Source organism: Triturus cristatus, chromosome 3_1, assembly GCF_964204655.1.
Source record: "Triturus cristatus chromosome 3_1, aTriCri1.1, whole genome shotgun sequence".
NCBI lineage: Eukaryota > Metazoa > Chordata > Amphibia > Caudata > Salamandridae > Triturus > Triturus cristatus.
The window spans coordinates 1157836365-1157854188 of NC_140583.1; the positions used below are offsets into that span (position 1 = coordinate 1157836365).

Here is a 17824-nt window from a genome sequence, read left to right on the forward strand (position 1 = left end):
ACTCAAAACTTTATGCTAAGATTCTAGCTAACCGGCTGAGTGGGATCATCGAACATCTTGTCTCCCCATGGCAACATGGCTTCATCCCAGGTAGGGGTACTACGGACCACACGCGGAGAGCCATCACCCTTTTTGACATCATGGGCAGCACGGGGGGTGAGATGTCGATGATCCTTCTCGACGCCGAGAAGGCATTTGATCGCGTATCATGGAGTTTTCTTTGGAATATCCTGGAATTTAACAACTTTGGGAACAAGTTCATTAGAGCTATAAAGTCTCTATATATCGATCCTAAAGCAAAAGTGTCCATCTGTGGTGTTGAGTCGGAGTTTGTTGAGATACAGAGAGGCACGAGGCAGGGCTGTCCCTGCTCTCCTATATTATTTTCTCTTTATATTAACCCATTAATTGTTAAATTGCTTTCCTCACCCGTTATCCGGCCTATTGATATTGGTGTGTCATCGACGAAAGTCCTGGCCTATGCCGATGATGTGGCCATTTTAACAACAATCCTGCTGATGCAGTTCAGGAAATTGAACTAATCACTCAGTCCTTTGGTTTCTTTTCAGGTTATTCCCTCAATAAGGATAAAACAATGGTTCTGTGTACAAATAATACGGTTTTTGATAGCCCTCTAAGAGTGAAGCAAGCCACCTATTTAGGTGTCTGCCTCTCTTCTGATGTAAAGGAAATTGATCATCTCAACTATACTCCCTTGATTAATAAAATAAAGATTGACCTTAGGAGAGTAGATAATTTACATCTATCTATAATTGGCAGGGCAAATTATTTAAAAATGAATATTTTCCCAAGAATACTCTACCTGTTTCGAGCAATCCAGCTTCTACCTGGAGGTAGTTTTATTAAGATCATTGACTCCTCCATGTCCAAGTTTATTTGGAGCTTTGGAAAGATCAGAAGAGCCCTATCCTTTCTAACTTTGCCCCAGAGGAGAGGCGGGCTGGGTATTCCCAGTTTAACATTATACTTATGGGCAACATTTCTTCAACAAATGGCCCCATTATTTAGTTATAAAACTACCACCTCGCTTAGTATGGAATATTTTATTCCTTCCATTTATGAGCTGAGTCTTGGAACTAAATGTCAAGGTTTATTTTTAAGGCAGGTTGAGCAACTATATTATAAAAAAATTAAGCTAAAGGTAGTCACGGATGCTTGGAAGGTCTGGAAATCTGTATCTAAATACTTATCAATTCCAAAATTCTCGAAATACACCCCCTTATGGCGTAGCGCTATTATACCTATTAGTCTTAATGATTCTACCACCCGTAGGTGGGAACTTTTAGGTATTAATACAGTGGATGATTTCTTCGGCCAGGATACTACTTTGTCATTTGGACGGTTGCAACAGAAATTTAATATTCCATCTACTGATTTTCTGAAATACCTTCAGGTGTTTACAAGCATTCGTGACTGTATTCCCAGAATTAAATTGGACAACATTAATCTGTTTTCTATTATTGGGAAACATTCCACTAAGATCGGCACTTTTTATCAATTGCTGAACCAAAGTACTCCAGATGATTTAGAACGGGTTGAACAGGCCTGGGCCACAAGGTTAGCTAATCCAAATGTCGATGTTGATCTTTGCTTGGTCCTTTCATCTGAGCTTTTTATTCCTTCGAATCTTAAAGCCCAATATTATAGAGTTCTTTATAACCTTTATTTTACGCCCGCAAAGTTATTTTCTTGGGGCCTACGGGCTGATGATAGTTGTCCGAGATGTACCCAACCCCAAGCGAATTTAGTACATATGTTTGCAAACTGTCCCAAATTAGATTTATTAAAGGCTTCGTTTATGGGCTTTTGGACCCAGCTATTTGGTCATTATATTCAAGATTCAATAACTCTTTATTTATTGGGACATGATGAATCGCTCGGTCATAACACTGAAGAACAAAGGATACTTTTTTTGGGTACCGCTATTTTTCGTATTATTTTAGCTGCACGGTGGAAAGATTCTGAATCACCTACTTTCCAGATGTGGCTTAGCCGGTTTTTAGCAACATATAAACAGGAGCTTTTAATTTATAGTTCTAGAGGTAAAAAAACCCGGCTTTTTGGGGCTCAGATTTGGGCTCCTAATTCTAAATGGTATCTAAAACATAGGTCCAATGATATACCTCCTTTGAACTAAACGAGCTGTCCGCTATTTAAGTCCTATGTTTCTTTGGCTTCTAAAATTAGTCAAATGTTAGTCCCCTCTGCTGGGCTTTATATTTATGTAAATCCTGATTTGAATTCTTATTTCATATTTGTTATTGTTTTTTCTGTATATTGTTTGAAATATTATGCTGTATGAATTTTGCTCGATAAAAAATAAAAAAAAATAAAAAAAAGAAAAAAAGAAAAAAGTTTGTCGGATATGTCTGCTCGGATAAACAAACAGGAGGCAGTAATTAAAGCCAGAAAAGCATTTAAGTTCGCCAGAGATAAAAATGACTACGAGCAGGGCCAAGTGTTTACGTTTGCCAGAAAGTATGACTATGTCAAAAAACAGAAAGGGATCGTACAAGTTTCTAGACAAACGTCAGCTATTGCCAGCACTTCGGATACCCTTATGTCATCTACCTCAGATATTAGCAACTTGCAAAGTGACACAGATTCAGATCAAAGTGGAGTTACGGAAGGTAACACCAGAAGCAACTTGGGGCCCTTAACTCTAGCAGAAGAAATGGATTTAATCAGGGAACAGAGGAAAATGTCCTTACGACCGAGAAATCCAAGTCAGCAAATCGTAAGAGTAAAAATTGGCGAAGGCGCCAAAGGCGCAAATGTAATAAATTCAAGAGGCAGAGGGCAACAGAGGAGAATGAAAAATTGGCAATGACTACTGAAATTCTTGACAAAACCATTGTCAATCTCACTGACATTCCACTCAATTTAGCTGAGAAACAACTACTAGCTTTGGGATTGAGTTTCTGTCCTGAAAGTAATTTCAATTATGTTGAAACGAGGATTGATGTATATAAATTCATACGGAAACTCAAACTCACCAAATTCTATACAATTAAAAATCATGGTAAATCTGTCCCACAAAAATAGTCAAGAGTAACTCAACATGCATTAACTGTTGAAGAACTTCCAACACTCTCTACGCTACATGCTTTACTCAATGAATCCACAAACACAACGGATTATACCCCTAACACACAAGAGGTCGCTGACACTGAAGGGATAAATTTAGTGGCCTCTGGTAATAGTCCCTTCAAGGCACCTTCTACATTCGTTCCGATCATGCCCCGAGATGCGCTAGATATTTTCCACGAGCGCATCACTGACGAGCTTAAAAAACTGCATGTCAAAAGCAGAAAAACAAAGGTGAATGCTAAATCCAGAAATAATCAGGAATACTTCCAACTTATGGACAAATTAAAATCTAATTCCTCGGTTGTTATTAATAACGCTGATAAAGGAGGCAATATCGTCTTGTGGGGCAAAGAACAATATAGGAAGGAAGCCTATCGACATATTAATGACCCAGAATGTTATGAACTTTCCAACGCTGCAGTTGTCAGTAAAATTAATAAGGACTATAGGGAAGATCTAAACGTCTGGAAACGAGAGGGCCTTATCACCAAAGATGAATTGAACTTTTTATACAAAGAATTCCCTGTTTTGCCTACGTTTTATCTCATTCCAGAAATACATAAACAAGTTGATCCAGTTCCGGGTCGTCCTATTATTTCAGCTAAAGATAGTATTTTTGAGAACACTTCACGCTATGTGGATCATTATTTACAGGAACATGTTGCTGGTTTGCCTACCTATATTAGGGACACAAAGGATTTTCTGCTCAAATTGAATTCCATCCGATGGTCCAGGGAATATATGTTGTTGACACTAGACATCACGTCTTTATATACCAACATTAGGCATCTTGATGGACTGTCTGCTATTGATCATTTCTTTAAAAAACGCTGCATCTCAATGTATAGACATAATGAAATCCTACACAAAATGATACATTGGTGTCTGTATAATAACATGTTTATGTTTGATGGGCAGATCTACAGACAGAGACAGGGTGTGGCGATGGGGGCATGCTTCTCTCCCAGCTACGCATGTTTACATGTGGGCTGGTGGGAGGAGCATGTCCTCAGGGGCTCCCACAGAGAATTATTTGACAGGCATGTTGTATCAATGTGGAGATATATCGATGATATATTCATCGTTTGGAAAGGTACATCTCTGCAGGCCCAAGATTTCATTGAAGTGATCAACTGTAATGATTTGAATTTGAATTTCACCGCTCATATAGACCCTGTGACAGTGAATTTTCTGGATCTCACTATCTATATACATAATGATTCAATAGAGACATGTTTATACAGAAATTCAACAGCTGGCAATACCCTTCTACACGCCACTAGCTTTCACCCTCATCACACTATATCTAGTCTCCCCTATTGGGAATTCTTGAGAATTCGTAGAGCCTGTAGTAATGATGAAAAATTATCAATAGCCCAAGAATCAGCTAGAGACAGGTTTCTGCAAAGAGGATACCAAGCCAATAAACTAGATAAGGCTTTAAGGAAGGCCAACAGCAAAGATAGACAAATGTTGTTATTGACTAAATCTGGCCCTGACTCCAATACCATGGGTTCAAGGAGTTTTAACTCCAGTGACAACAAGGGTGTCAATACAGACAAAACAACATGTAGATTTGTTTCCACCTATAGTAGGCAAGCTAATGTGATTCGAACCATCATTAATTCACAATGGCCTATTGTCTTAACTGACACAGTGCTTTCTCAAACATTGCCAACACAGCCGAATTTCACCTACCGCAAGGCACATTCTATGCGAAGTGATTTAGTCAAAACTAGTCCCGAATTAGACACCAAAAACACATGGTTATCCCCCAAAAAGGGTTTCTACAAGTGCAGCACATGCAGGGCTTGTAAATTTGGTGTGAACACCAAATCTTACTGTACCCCTTTCTCTGATCTTTCCATCAACATCAGAGGGCACTACACGTGTCGTACGGACTATGCTGTGTATATTCTACAATGTGTTTGTGGATTACGCTATGTGGGTAGCACCATGCTACAGGTGTATGTACGTATTTTACAGCACTTGCATGCCATAGTAAACTCTGATCCCCATACCCTGTGGCCCGTCACATCAAATTGGAACATGATAACAAACTGAATGTGCTCCAATATTATGTTATAGACAATGTTCCAGCAAATAAACGAGGTGGTAACCGTGAAAAACAATTGAGGCAACTGGAAACAAAATACATAGTAGAATTGGACTCTAAAGCCCCAAGGGGCCTTAATTTATGTGAAGATCTATATCATTTTCTCTGATTGTTCCCAGCTATAACAGAATCCACTAGTTGGAGTAACATCCTGCTTAGGTTAATTTTAACCAAGGTGGAGTTTTGTCTCTCAATAAAAATGTGTGGTTATTTGCTTCTTACCTATGTCCTGATCACAGCCGTTAATGCAAACATATGTATATTCATGGTTAAATGGGCTGAAGATATATCCGCTGCCCTCGCTTCGATAAATTGTTTATATTTTTTTCTAGTTTATTATTTAGTTAAAAACTACGCTTTAAACACTTTTGAGCACTTTAAGGTTACTCAACATTGCCTACCGCATATAGATTAGTCTGGATAGGTTCATATAAGATTGTGTACTGCTTTGCATGATTTTATGATATGAGGGCTAGTAAGTGGTCAGGGACACAATATGTTACAGGTGAAGTATTTGCACTTTGAATCGAATTCCGTTTTTAATATAATGTGGGCACTGAAAGCCTAATATAAATAGACAATGTTTCATGCTTTGCTATTTAAAAGCTTACAATTACAAATAGAATTAGTGCAGAGGAATTTGTCACTGTTCATTTCAGTGTTATTATTAGATGATCTAACTTAAAGTGTGTAACATCCATTAGCGGAATCAATGTGGTATGAACTTAATGCTCGCTTTGTCTTATTTTCCTTGTTTTCCCTGTCACGAAAAAGGATGAAACAAATGTATTTGTACATTTATTTAAAAACATGCTAAAGACACCAATGAAAAGTATATATCTGGACGATGAATTTTTTCGGGTATTTTTACTATATCTATTACTTAGCCACGAGATAGTAACCAATCATGATTATTGTTGAGTATCCATTTGTAAATAAATACGTCCCTCTCTTGCGACGCGCTCATGTGAGCAAGACCACCCAGTTGGCCGAAACGCGTCTTCTCGACCTTTGCACCAAACAGATGAACTAATAAAACGTTACTGCGGCTGCAGTATCAGCTAAAGAAGAAGGTGTCCGTCTCTCTTTTCCGGTGCCGGAAAGCACCTAGAGTGGTATCTGGATATATATATATATATATATATATATATATATATTTTCTATGCTTAACTTATATAGGTCACTGCATACTTTTTATATGTTATTTGATAATATACTTATGGTTTGTGTATCTCTCACAAGATGCAAATGTCATCATAACTATCTACAACTGCTTCACTATTAAATTACTGAAAAATATTTAATTAAAAAAATTAACATATAAATAAATAAAATACCCACAAATAAATTAGCAACACTTGAAAGTCTGAGTTTATTAAACACAACTTACATATTGATATACTACCTTCCTTCTGAATGTATACCATCCATGTACTTATGTATCTATATATTGATTACTTTACTCCTACTGTAAAAAATACATGAGTCTCTCCAATGCACTACCATATTTTTCACCCTAAGTCTCTTAATATATCCTCTACCTCCACTCTCAGACTCATCTCAAACCTCATTCTACTACCGATCTCCAAATTAAACATTTCTAGACTCTTCCCTCCTCCATCCCTCCTTGCATCACCCCAAACCTAATTTTACTATTGAAATCTCCCTAATAACCCTTATTAAATTCTTCCCTCAAGTATCCCTGTTTCAGCTCATCGGAAGACCTATTTTACTACTATGATCTCCCAAATCCATTACTAGAGACTTTTCCCTCTTCCATCTCTCCTTTGCTCATTCCAAACCTCCTCCTCCTACTACGACCCCGCTGCCCCCAATAAACACTTTCTATACTCTTCCCTCTTCTATCCTCTATTATCCTTTCAATCCAGCTAACCGACTCACGTGTCCACTGTTCAGATGAATTACAAGAGAAAAGTGGTACAGAATATAACATTACACAGACTTAAAATGAAGGGTACACAAACACAAAATCCAACACAGCACACAGGGGTGGGGAATGTACAGGAAAAAATACAAATTTACAACGAAGAGCGAACTTCCAAGAGGGGTCTGAGAATAAAGGGTACACAAACACAAAATCCAACACAGCACGCAGGGGTGAGGGTTGCACAGGAAAAAATAGAAATTTACAATGAAGAGCGAATTTCCAATTCACCACTAATCCTTATGGGTTCCGGAGTAGCGTGCTACTCCTCGAAAAGCGCTGAGACACCTCGCCCAGCCGCTATATAAATACTTTTACTAGTCCCACTATTCCCAAACAAAACACCTTCTAATGTGTCTGTGCATGCATAGTATCCGGCGCGGGTACTGCATTGTCAGAGCATGTGCTAGAGATTAGTGCTTCTTATCGCGCATGCTCAGTAAGGGATAAGTAGTTTCTCATACTGCGCGTGCCTAGAGAGCCGTATCACTTCACCGAGCGTTCTTCTTCGTAACCAGGAACCATCTGATCTGAACCCTCTGGTACAAACCCCACTCTACCTGGCAGATGTCTGTCCTTTGTTTCTTGTAAGGGTATCATCTGTGAGGAGCACACCCCCTCTATGTACTGCTCACTGGTCGTAGGGAAGGAACACTTGTATGCTTTGACCCCGGTTTCTCATCCTCAGCTCAGACACTAAACTTTCACTTAGAAGATTAGGGTGAAGATCCGAGAATGTCCCAACGGTACCCAGAGAAGGTGGGTAACGCCCTGTGATGAACCAGTCATTGTATTAATACTGCAGTGATAGACCCTCACGTGCAATTGTTACAACTAGTCACTTGCATTACCAGTTCTCCCGTGTGTGTTATACTCGCAGTTTGTGCTATTTCTCATGTGACAGAGTAATGTATATTTTTTTTATTGAATAAGGCTCACTGCAGGCAACCAGTTAATGTTCTTTGTTAATTTACATTAATCAGTTCAAGGAAGCTAGTAAGGTGAATCATTTAGCGTTTATCAAACAGATCAACTTGTGTGTCAAGGTTATTGTAACTCGGTGGTCAAATGCATGTTGTAAATGTCTGTATATATTCTGAAATGCTTTTGAAAATGTTAAAGCAAGTGTGTATCTCCTGGTATAAAAACATGCCTCTTCCCACTGTAGCCCTTTTTTTAAATCAAACTTTAACTATAGCTTGTCTGCACGTAAAGATTAGTGAAAGTATTTCCTATTTATGAAAGTATCTTCACTATCCTAATCACCTTTCCAAAATGTTTGTGCATGTGATATAAATGTGTTTTGTTACATTCCCAGGTTAGCTTCCAGGATGTTGCTTCTTGTTTCTCCGAAGAGGAGTGGAAGCTTTTAAATGAATGGCAAAAGGATCTTTACACAAATGTGATGAAAGAAATACAACATTCTTTGATGTCGCTGGGTAAGGTTACCATTAGCGTCTTTGTGATACTAAAATGACTAGATATTAGAGGTAGGTTAGTGCTAGCTAGGCGTTAAACAGATAATAACTTGCTAGAGAAGTGCTTGTTGTGACTGAGAAATAGTAATAATAAAGAACTGTGATGGCTTACAGATACACTGCCGTTTTATTTTAACAGACCATATGCATGTCTGTAGTCTTACTTTGAAAACATTTTTTTTTTTTACAATTGTATTTTATTTTAGATATTTATAAAGTGCCGACCTAGCTACGGCGGGGCAGCAGACTGTCGTATTTAGCAGCAAGATACATGCGCCACATGTGATAGACATAAGGGGGGGGGGGGGGGGTGCAGTCGCGTATGTTCAGACCATAATAAAACAAGAATTGCTGAAGAAAACGAACTATTTCAGATCATGAAAACGGCAAATGGGAGAGAGAAAATAACAAAGACAGTTTAACTTGTAAAGAAGTGCGTTTCAAGATCTTTCCTAAACTTTATCACTGAAGAGGAAGGGAGGTCAATCCACAGTCTTCGTCCATATGCCAAAAAAAGCCTTTTGATGTGTGCAGTCTTTAAGTCTTTTGAACTTTGAACCAGTTGTAGGGTGTACTAAATTGGGTAAATAAGCCAGATACTGAGGTTTTTGGAGTGGACGGGCCTTATAGATCTGGCAGGGACAGGGAGCCAATGTAGACTTTTAATATAGGGAAAATATGCTAAAACATTGTTTGGTTGGTGATCATTCGAACCACTGTATAAAAACAATGCGTTAATTGGTGTTAGCGAGCCTTTGCTTGTGTCAATGTGTACATAACAAGGGTCATGTCTCTGTGAAATGTATAATTTCGAGGCAGGACTGAATCTTGAGCAACAATGAGTGCTGGAATCAAGTAGTTTGGGCCTTATTTTTCATGTAAACTTGCGAGGATAAAGAGGAGTCGGCGAGAAAGCCCAGCAATTAGAGGGGAAAAGAAGATGGGGACAAACTAACTAAATCCAATATTTGAGCCAGTCCTGAATCGGGGGCATGATGATTCCATTTTTAATTACAAACATTGTCTTCTATTTGGTTTACTGTTTGATGTACCATACACATTCAGTGTTAAATAATGCGTATGCATGATCTCTGTTAAAATGTCTTTAGCTGATAACACTATAAGGTATAAATTAAGTGACATCATCGGATTGGTGGATAGAAATATCCTATTGATTATGGACTATTCTCTGTGTTTCATTGTAAAGATTAAACAACCTTGGAGTGAGAATAAAATCCTGAGGCACTCATGAAACAGGGATTGATGGGAATCTAGAGAGTTTCATGTGAATACATGAATTGCTGCTATTCAGGTATTAGATGAACCTACTGAACACAGTCTCTGTGATGTCCTTGCATCATTGCATAGTGTCAAGTAAGATCTGGTTATGTTCTTACTTTGGTTTAGGGTGTTTATATTGCTCAAAGGTAACTAAAAATTAATGGGGTACTTTACAAATGGGAGGGTCTTTTTGGCATCCTCCATGTGGGGTGACCTGTTGTACATGTTACTTATAAACAAGTTTCTTCAGCTTCTTTTCTAAAATGGAGGCGCACTCGTTTATTGGATCTGCATTCAAATGCATTTTTAGATCCTTGGTGCATAGTAAGAGAATGCCCATCTTGTGCTCGTTTTCTTCTTTCATATCTTTGTTTCAAGCCTGGAAATGTCCTGGTTCCATACAAGTTTTGTTACGCCACTGATGAGAAGGCCAGGGCCCGAGCAACAATTCTTACGTAGTGCTATTGTAGGTATTGTATGTAATTGTAGGTAATCCTTGGCTTTGCAGGGAAGGGAGAGTTTGCAAGGAAGCTGTAGTGACGTGGGTCTTAATGATGAAGCTGCTATAGATGTGGACTCCAAGGAACTTGGTGCTGTATTTGTATTTGAGCGTGTTTCTTTTTGGCAGCAAAAATATGTTTTCGTGGCATTCAGCCTCATGTGGGCCGCCAACATAGAGACATGAAGAGTGTAAAGGCAGTTCTTTAGAAGGCAGATGTTGCTATGTGAAATATTCATGTAGAACTGGGATTCATCTGCACACTGGTGTGCCTAGATTTTCTTGCCAACCAGGAGTATGCCTAAAGGGGCATTAAGGAGGAGACCAGGGGCAGGACTGCAAGCCCCAGAGATCCCTTACCTGCAGGAAGTGGGGAACTTGTTTTGCGCCAAGCGGTTGTACTAAAGTTGCTGGGCGCAATGCAGGGCGCGTGTCTGGGCAAAACCCGGGCAAAAGTGAGCCCGTCTTTGCTGGTCATCACCTGGAAGAGGCTGGGTTGGGTCATCTCTCTTTGACTTTGGATCTAACCCCAACGTTTGGTGAATCCTCCTCTACTGTTACACTGTACTCTGGGTTCTTGGCAATTATTCTGCGCTTATCAGTAGGGGCAGTTCTTCCTCGGGCCCAATCTCAAGAATCATAGGGTAAACACAAGTTACCGGGGGACAGAGCCAGTGTAATTCCTAATTAATCTGGAGACACTACACTTGACTCCTTTGTGGCTCGTGGCATTGGGGTAATCTCCAAAGAAATCGACCTTGCGAAGAGACGCTTGTTTTTTTTTTTATACTGTAAGGGTACTTGCCATTCTCTAATGGCTCAGCCGGGACACCATGTACTTGGGGAAAGTCATGACCCTTCTTCAGTAAGTTGTCTACTACCCAGTGTGCTGGATATGCAAACCCTTTCACTCTTATCCAGCCCCCTAATAACTCTGGTGTCATTAATGCATGAGACTATGGGCTCGCGGCAAAAAATAAACATTAGACTAAGAAAGTGGGTACACCCATGGTATCCAGAGCTCAAAGGAACACCAACAGGAACATTATGACCACCTCTTAACAGCCCAGACCGTCTTCATCACCTGTAAATGGTGTATCTAGTGAGGCCCTAAACATTGACTGTGATTGTGTACTTGAGAAATTTAAATCTATTGTAATTGCATGTGTTACTCCGTTGGTGGATAGGCTCCGTAGCCTGGAAGATGCTGTTTTACAATTATCTATAGCACATGCAACTCAAACATCTCACCCGGCTCCTGCCCAACCAGCCTTTTTCAATATAGAAAGGCAGGCAGCCTCAAACTCTGCACCTAACCCAGCCTCACATCCACCCCTTAGAGATATGATTGCCACTAATTTCCAGCCTGCCCCTTTACAAGCTGAGGGAGCCCCAGTGGCCTTGGAGAGTGATAGTGGCCCGTTGGGGTGGGGGGGGGGGGGCATATGGCCCCTAATGGTTTATCGGCTCAGGGTATAGACCCTCGGTTCGTCTCTCCCCAAGCAGTCTTGCTCAAATCTTCCTCCAGATTGTTGCCCTTATGTCACCATTTTGACTGGCATCCCATACTTAAACTCCTCTAGGAAGGAATCCACTCTCCAGCTTGAAAGCAAAGTAAACCCTTGACTGACTCATAATTCAGAATTTAACATCGACAGATAAAGTGTCTTGTATCATGATCAACTGCAATAATCCAGGGCTGGTTCGCCACCTGAATCATGATGCCGTGAGGCTCTCTCAAGGTGCTGACATCAACATTATTCCTTTAGGTTATTTCTATAATCATTTGCACCCAAGGAGCGAAGCTGGGGGTGGGATCTCACCACCTAGGGTAGATGCTCTAGTTAGATCTATTGTGTCCATCTCAAATATATTTACTCCTTTGTCAGATTTGGCTAACATTGATTGACGCCAAGAGTCCCCAGTTATATCTACAGAGCTTATCCATACGCAATCTGTAGGTCTTTTTATTCGGTGAGCGTGCCAGGGATCAAGGTTTACCTGTTAAGATGGTTAGTTGGAATGTAGCGGGAGTCAGGGATAAGCAGCTGGATCCCAAGTGGATAGACTTTATTTTGCAGTTTGATATTACAGAAAACTGCTGGGTCTGGCGCCTGGCACCCATAGCGTCTTCTTGCTTGAAGAATTGAACCTAGCATATATTAAACATACAATTAGCTCCTATGGCTGGTGTTATGGAGTAATGAGCATACTGCCCTTAACCTTGATGTGATCTTGAATCGTTTAAATTTTGAATATGGCTGTAAGATCCCATTGTTTGCCCTTGTTAAGCAAATTGCTGATTCACTGGATAGATCTGAGCTGTATACTTCTCCTCAAGCGCTGAGCAAGGCAGAGCGGATTAAGAGTAGGGAGTTGTATGTTATGCATGCTGCAGATGCCCGGGAGAGGGAGGCTCTGTGAAAACTTACACCGAGGGCTTATTTGGTTATTGAAACCAGTGACGGTCCTGAGCCTTATTTCTTGCTCATGAGGAACACATGGGAAAGAGCATTACTAACTAAAGGTTCTTTTAGGATCAATTATAAGCCATCTCTGTTTCCCAGCTTGCCAGTTCGACCTAATTCTTATGCTGCGTTGCCCTTGTGATGGTTTTTCTCTCAAAATACTGGAGCACTTTAACTTGTTCTGCATAATTACACACCGTTTCGCCGCAGACACTTGGTGCCTGTTTTTAGATCTTGCAGCTTCCGCCAATTTAGGCGGCCTTTATTTATCTTCAAATGTTATCTGAGCCAGTAGTTGGTTTTGCAGTCAATGCCTTTTTGAAAAGTGCCTTATTTTGACGGAATAAAGTACATTTTTTAAAATAATCTGCTTTCACCAATAATGTATTTATGAAGTCACTGTTCTTTAATGTTATTATGATCGCGCACCCAGATGCCACGCTATCAAGTAATATATATGCAGTTAAAGAATGTTTTTATGCGCTTGGAATAATGCAGTTCATCTTTTGATATGATATGTTATTAGTTAAAAACAGATCTATGAAGTTAAAGATTTGTAAGGCTTTAAAAAAAACATTTTTTGCACTTAGACTCCATGTTATTACACAACATATCTGTAGCCAAAGATCTTTTTTTTTTTTTTTTTTTTGAAAACCTTTATTGATATTTCAATCAATTACACGTATGGGCCTACAACCCCCGGGGCCGGCCGCTAAACAGTCAGGATAACAGAAAGCAAGTCTATCACAGTCAGCACCTCGGGGTGCAAAATCTCGACGTTAGCATACTCTCAGTCTCTGAACGGCCCAAGTAGGAGACAAGGATAATAAAGGTTTACATTTTATAATAGAAGAGGATGGAAGGATCAGGCGCCAAACAGTTTCCCAGCAGCGAAAAATGGCAGGCAGAATGATGAACGTAAACAATAAACAGCAGTCTATCTAGGCAATGGCGCTGAAACAGGAAGTTCAGGATGTGAAGGATTGACACGGCCATTTGCGCCTGCGACCCCCCTGCCCCAAGACCCAGGAAACTCCACGGAAATTATGGCACTCCGGAAACAGCAGTGATTAACAACAAAGGAGTTCTACCATGCTGATCCCAGAAAAAGACAGAGAAGAATAAGAGAAGAAAAGGAGGCCATAGAAAAAAAAAGGGGTTAAAGACTAAAGAATCCCCCAACCCCCCACCCTGCACCTCTGCAGACGAGTACGGCCCCCCCCCCCCCAGCAGTGTGCCTGTCGCCCCTGAACCAGACCCGAAATATAGAAGAAACAGAGAAAAAGAGTAGGAAAAGAATCCCACCAGACGGGGGGGTAGAGAGAGTATTAATAAACTGGAGGAGGGCCTGTAAAACACGCCCCCGGCTTCTCCCTCCCGCACCATACGTTTTCCCGCAAAGCATACAATACAGAACACGAAATCGACCCTGTCAAAGTGAAGTAAGGAGCATTACGCACTTGGTACACTAACAGTTATGCCTTGAGAGCACACAACGCCCGAGCCCGCCCGCCTAGTAGATGACCATCTCTGAAGGGTCAGCCTCATCCTTGGCCACTCTTTGCAAACCCACCCATACATACCCCTCGTCCCAGTGCCATGTCCAGTGTTACCAGGAAGAAAAGCGTCCAATAAAGATCAGGAAGCGACACACACAAGTAGGGTAGAGGGCTCTGAAGGTCGACACAATCAGCTCTATAGAGGGTCGTCTTTCCCAGTGCTGAGCCAGGATTTACACTGCACACCAGGCCCAGGAAGGCGGAATCAGGCAGAGTAGGCGACCGTTGCTTGGATGATGCCTGAGTCGTCGGAGGCCGCGCACGGGACAAGGCCACCACCCCCCACTCAGGTCCGAAACCTCCGGAACAGACCAGATCCACAGCCAGCTGATCGCACGTTAATATACTGTCCGGAGAGTCCAGGCGTGCACTATTCACAGGGGCGGCCACTACACTGTCCCCTCGTGCGCGGTGTAAGAAGTCCCAGTGTACCTGGGGATAGGCAGGCGGCAACTGTTCCAACGCTGATGTCACTCCATCGAGCTTGCTCCCCAACACCCAGGCGCCGTGAACCAAGGTGGAATGAAGGGCACCGAGGGCCTCGAGAAGGTCACCGTACCCCAGTACAGCTCCCGGCGCTTGCTCCGCTACGCTCCTCAGAGGCGCACCCTCCCAATCCTGCTGCAACCCAGTGTACAGGATAGTGGACACTGTCCTACCAAAATGGCCGCTGGGTAGATCCAACCCAGATCGGGACCAGGACTCAGGCACAAGCGCCTCGGGTTCCATGTCGCTGGAAACAGGGTTCCGGGGGCAGGCAAATGATGTGTCCGGTGTGTGGTCACGGGCCACAGTCGTCCCCACCACGGACCAGCGCCCGCGAAAATCCGGGAGCAGCCCGCGAGAATCGGGGCGAGTTGCGGGCGGCGTCCGGGCAGCTCACCGGCGAAGGCTGAGGCAATCACTGGAGAGTCTTGGAGTGGCCACCTCGGGCACGCACCCGTTCCGCTACGCGTAGTGGTAGGAACGACCACGGCGAAACGCAGGCCGACATTCGCACCACTCCGGCAGTCCGACTCCACCCAGTCACCGAAGGCCGCTATTGTTACACTGCCGCCCGGCCACGGCGTCCACTCGAGGTCCCGGCTCCAGGGCTGCACAGGCCGCAAACTTCAGACGGACATTTCTCCGGCGGTACCGCTGCCAGAAACTTCGGGGTCACACGGTCGGTTGCCGCTCGCGTTCACCAACACGGGCAGATAGCGCAGGCTAAGGATCTCGTGCAGGATATCTGTGCGGGGTGCGGAGGTTCACGGAGCCGGGAGCCTACGCTGCCATCCCGGTCGCCATCTTGGCTCCTCCCCCCAAAGATCTTTAAAGCTCTTAATGAGCTTGCACCTAGATGTCATGCTATTATGTAATATATATATCTGTTTTTTTAATTAATATTTATTGAGTGATGTTCGTTTTATTCTTTTATGATTATTTTTAAATACTCGAATAAAGATATATTTACATACATGACTTAAAATGAAAGGTGATAGGATGAATTTTTGGGTTAGTCAGCAGGGAGCATTATGATCTTCAGTTCATTTGGACAAGTTGGTATCACTTGTTCAAGTAGAAAGAGATATTCAAGGACATGCTGTTAATCCCTTCTAGGCCGAGGATGTAATGGTTATGTCCTCGGCTGCTGTGCCAAGGACGTAGCTATTACGTGTTTGGCACAAGCGGTAAGAAATCCCTCTGCTGTTAACAGAAGAGGGATTTCTTTTTTTCCCCTTTGAGCCTCAGGAGCTAGGGAAGAGCTTCCCCAGCTGCCTAAGGCATTTTTTTTGTTTCAGTGTAGTGACGATGGACTGAAACCGAAACCGAAATGAGGCAATCGGCTCATTTCAGTTTAATTACCTATGTGCTCAGGGAGCTATCTCAACCCCCGAGCACATAGACAAACAGGAGAGGTATCAATGGAAAGGGGAGAATCTCCCCTTTCAAATGGTACCTGTCCCTAATGAATCCCTGCTTGAGGATCGCTGCAGGAGGGCGATTCCCCAAGCAGGGATCCACCCACTAGACACCAGGGAGGGGGAAGCGGCCGCTTGGGCAAGAGCATTTGCTCCCCCATTACATTTTGGAGACAGGTCAGTCTTTCTTTTTATGCGCAAATTTAGGGGTCGGGCTGCCTTAAATGGGCATTAAAATACTCCCACCCCTCCTAAATATTGGCACAGTCTTTCTAACCCCTCCCGCCCCCGGGGTGCAGCTGGGTGCAATAACCCCCTGATCTGCCCTCTGGGTGGGCAGAAAGCACACTAGACACAAGGGATTTACAAGTGAGGTACCATTTTTATCGGGAGACCTGGGGGAATAATGGGTGGTAGGAAATTTGTGTCGGCCCAGTGATCCCATAACTTTCCCACACAGAAATGTGAGGAAAATGTAATTTTATTTAGCAAAATCTGAGGTTTTCAGGGGATTCTGAATAAGAATATATTGGGGGATCCACACAAGCCACACCTCCCTGGACTCCTCTGAGTGTCTAGTTTTCCAAAATTTCTGGGTTTGGTAGGTTTCTCTAGATGGCCGCCAAGCCCGGGACCAAAAGCGCAGGTGACTCCCTCAGAAAACTGTCTTTTTGTGATTGATAATTTTGAAGTCGCCACAGTACATTTTGGGCCCTTTCCTGTTGCGAACACTTGGCCCACCCATACAAGTGAAGTATAATTTCTATTGCAGGACTTGGCGAAATTCTGGGTTGTTGGAATTTTGTGGCTACTCACAGATTCCAGAACTTTCCATCACAGAAATGTGAGGAAAATGTGTTTTTTATGACAAAGTTTGAGATTTGCAAGGGATTCTGGGTAACAGAACCTGATGGGAGCCACACAAGTCACTCCATCCTGGATTCCCCTGGGTGTCTAGTTTAAAAAAATGTATAGGTTTCCTAGGTTTCTCCGGGTGCTGGCTGACCTAGGGCTAAAAATCAACAGCTAAGCACATTGCACAAAAAAAGGGTCAGTTTTCAGTGGAAAAATGTGATGTGTCCATGTTGCGTTTTGACCCATTTCCTGTTGCGGGCACTGGGCCTACCCAAACAAGTGAGGTACAGTTTTTATCGGGAGACTTGGGGGAGCACAGAATAGTAGAACAAGTGTTATTACCAGTTGTCTTTCTATGCATTTCTGCCTTAGAAATGTAAGACTGTGTGTAAAAAAGGAGACATTTTTCACTCTTTATATTTTACCAACTGAATTGCTGTATACCTGGTACACAATGAAAAATCATTGCAAGGTGCAGCACAGTTATTGGCTCTGGGTACCTCGAGTTCTTTGTGAACCTACAAGCCCGATATATCCTCACAACCAGAAGGGTCCAGCAGACGTAACAGTATATTGCTTTAAAAAATCTAGCAAAGTTAGAAGAAGTT

The 17824-nt window shown here is 42.2% G+C and overlaps 1 protein-coding gene across 5 annotated transcripts in view; it reads left to right on the forward strand.

Moving 5' to 3' along the window:
- Positions 1–7636: 7636 nt before the first annotated feature.
- Positions 7637–17824, forward strand: part of LOC146861678 (zinc finger protein 789-like) — a 173769-nt gene continuing 163581 nt past the window's right edge. For 3 of the 5 annotated variants that reach the window (XM_085646031.1, XM_085646032.1, XM_085646033.1), the window contains exons 1-2: positions 7639–7931; positions 8491–8611. In XM_085646031.1, the coding sequence (XP_085502157.1) occupies positions 7908–7931; positions 8491–8611 (145 nt within the window). In that variant the 5' untranslated portion in view covers positions 7639–7907. Of the gene's footprint in view, positions 7932–8490; positions 8612–17824 lie in introns of all 5 variants that reach the window. The other 2 variants (XM_085646034.1, XM_085646030.1) reach the window with 2 other exon arrangements.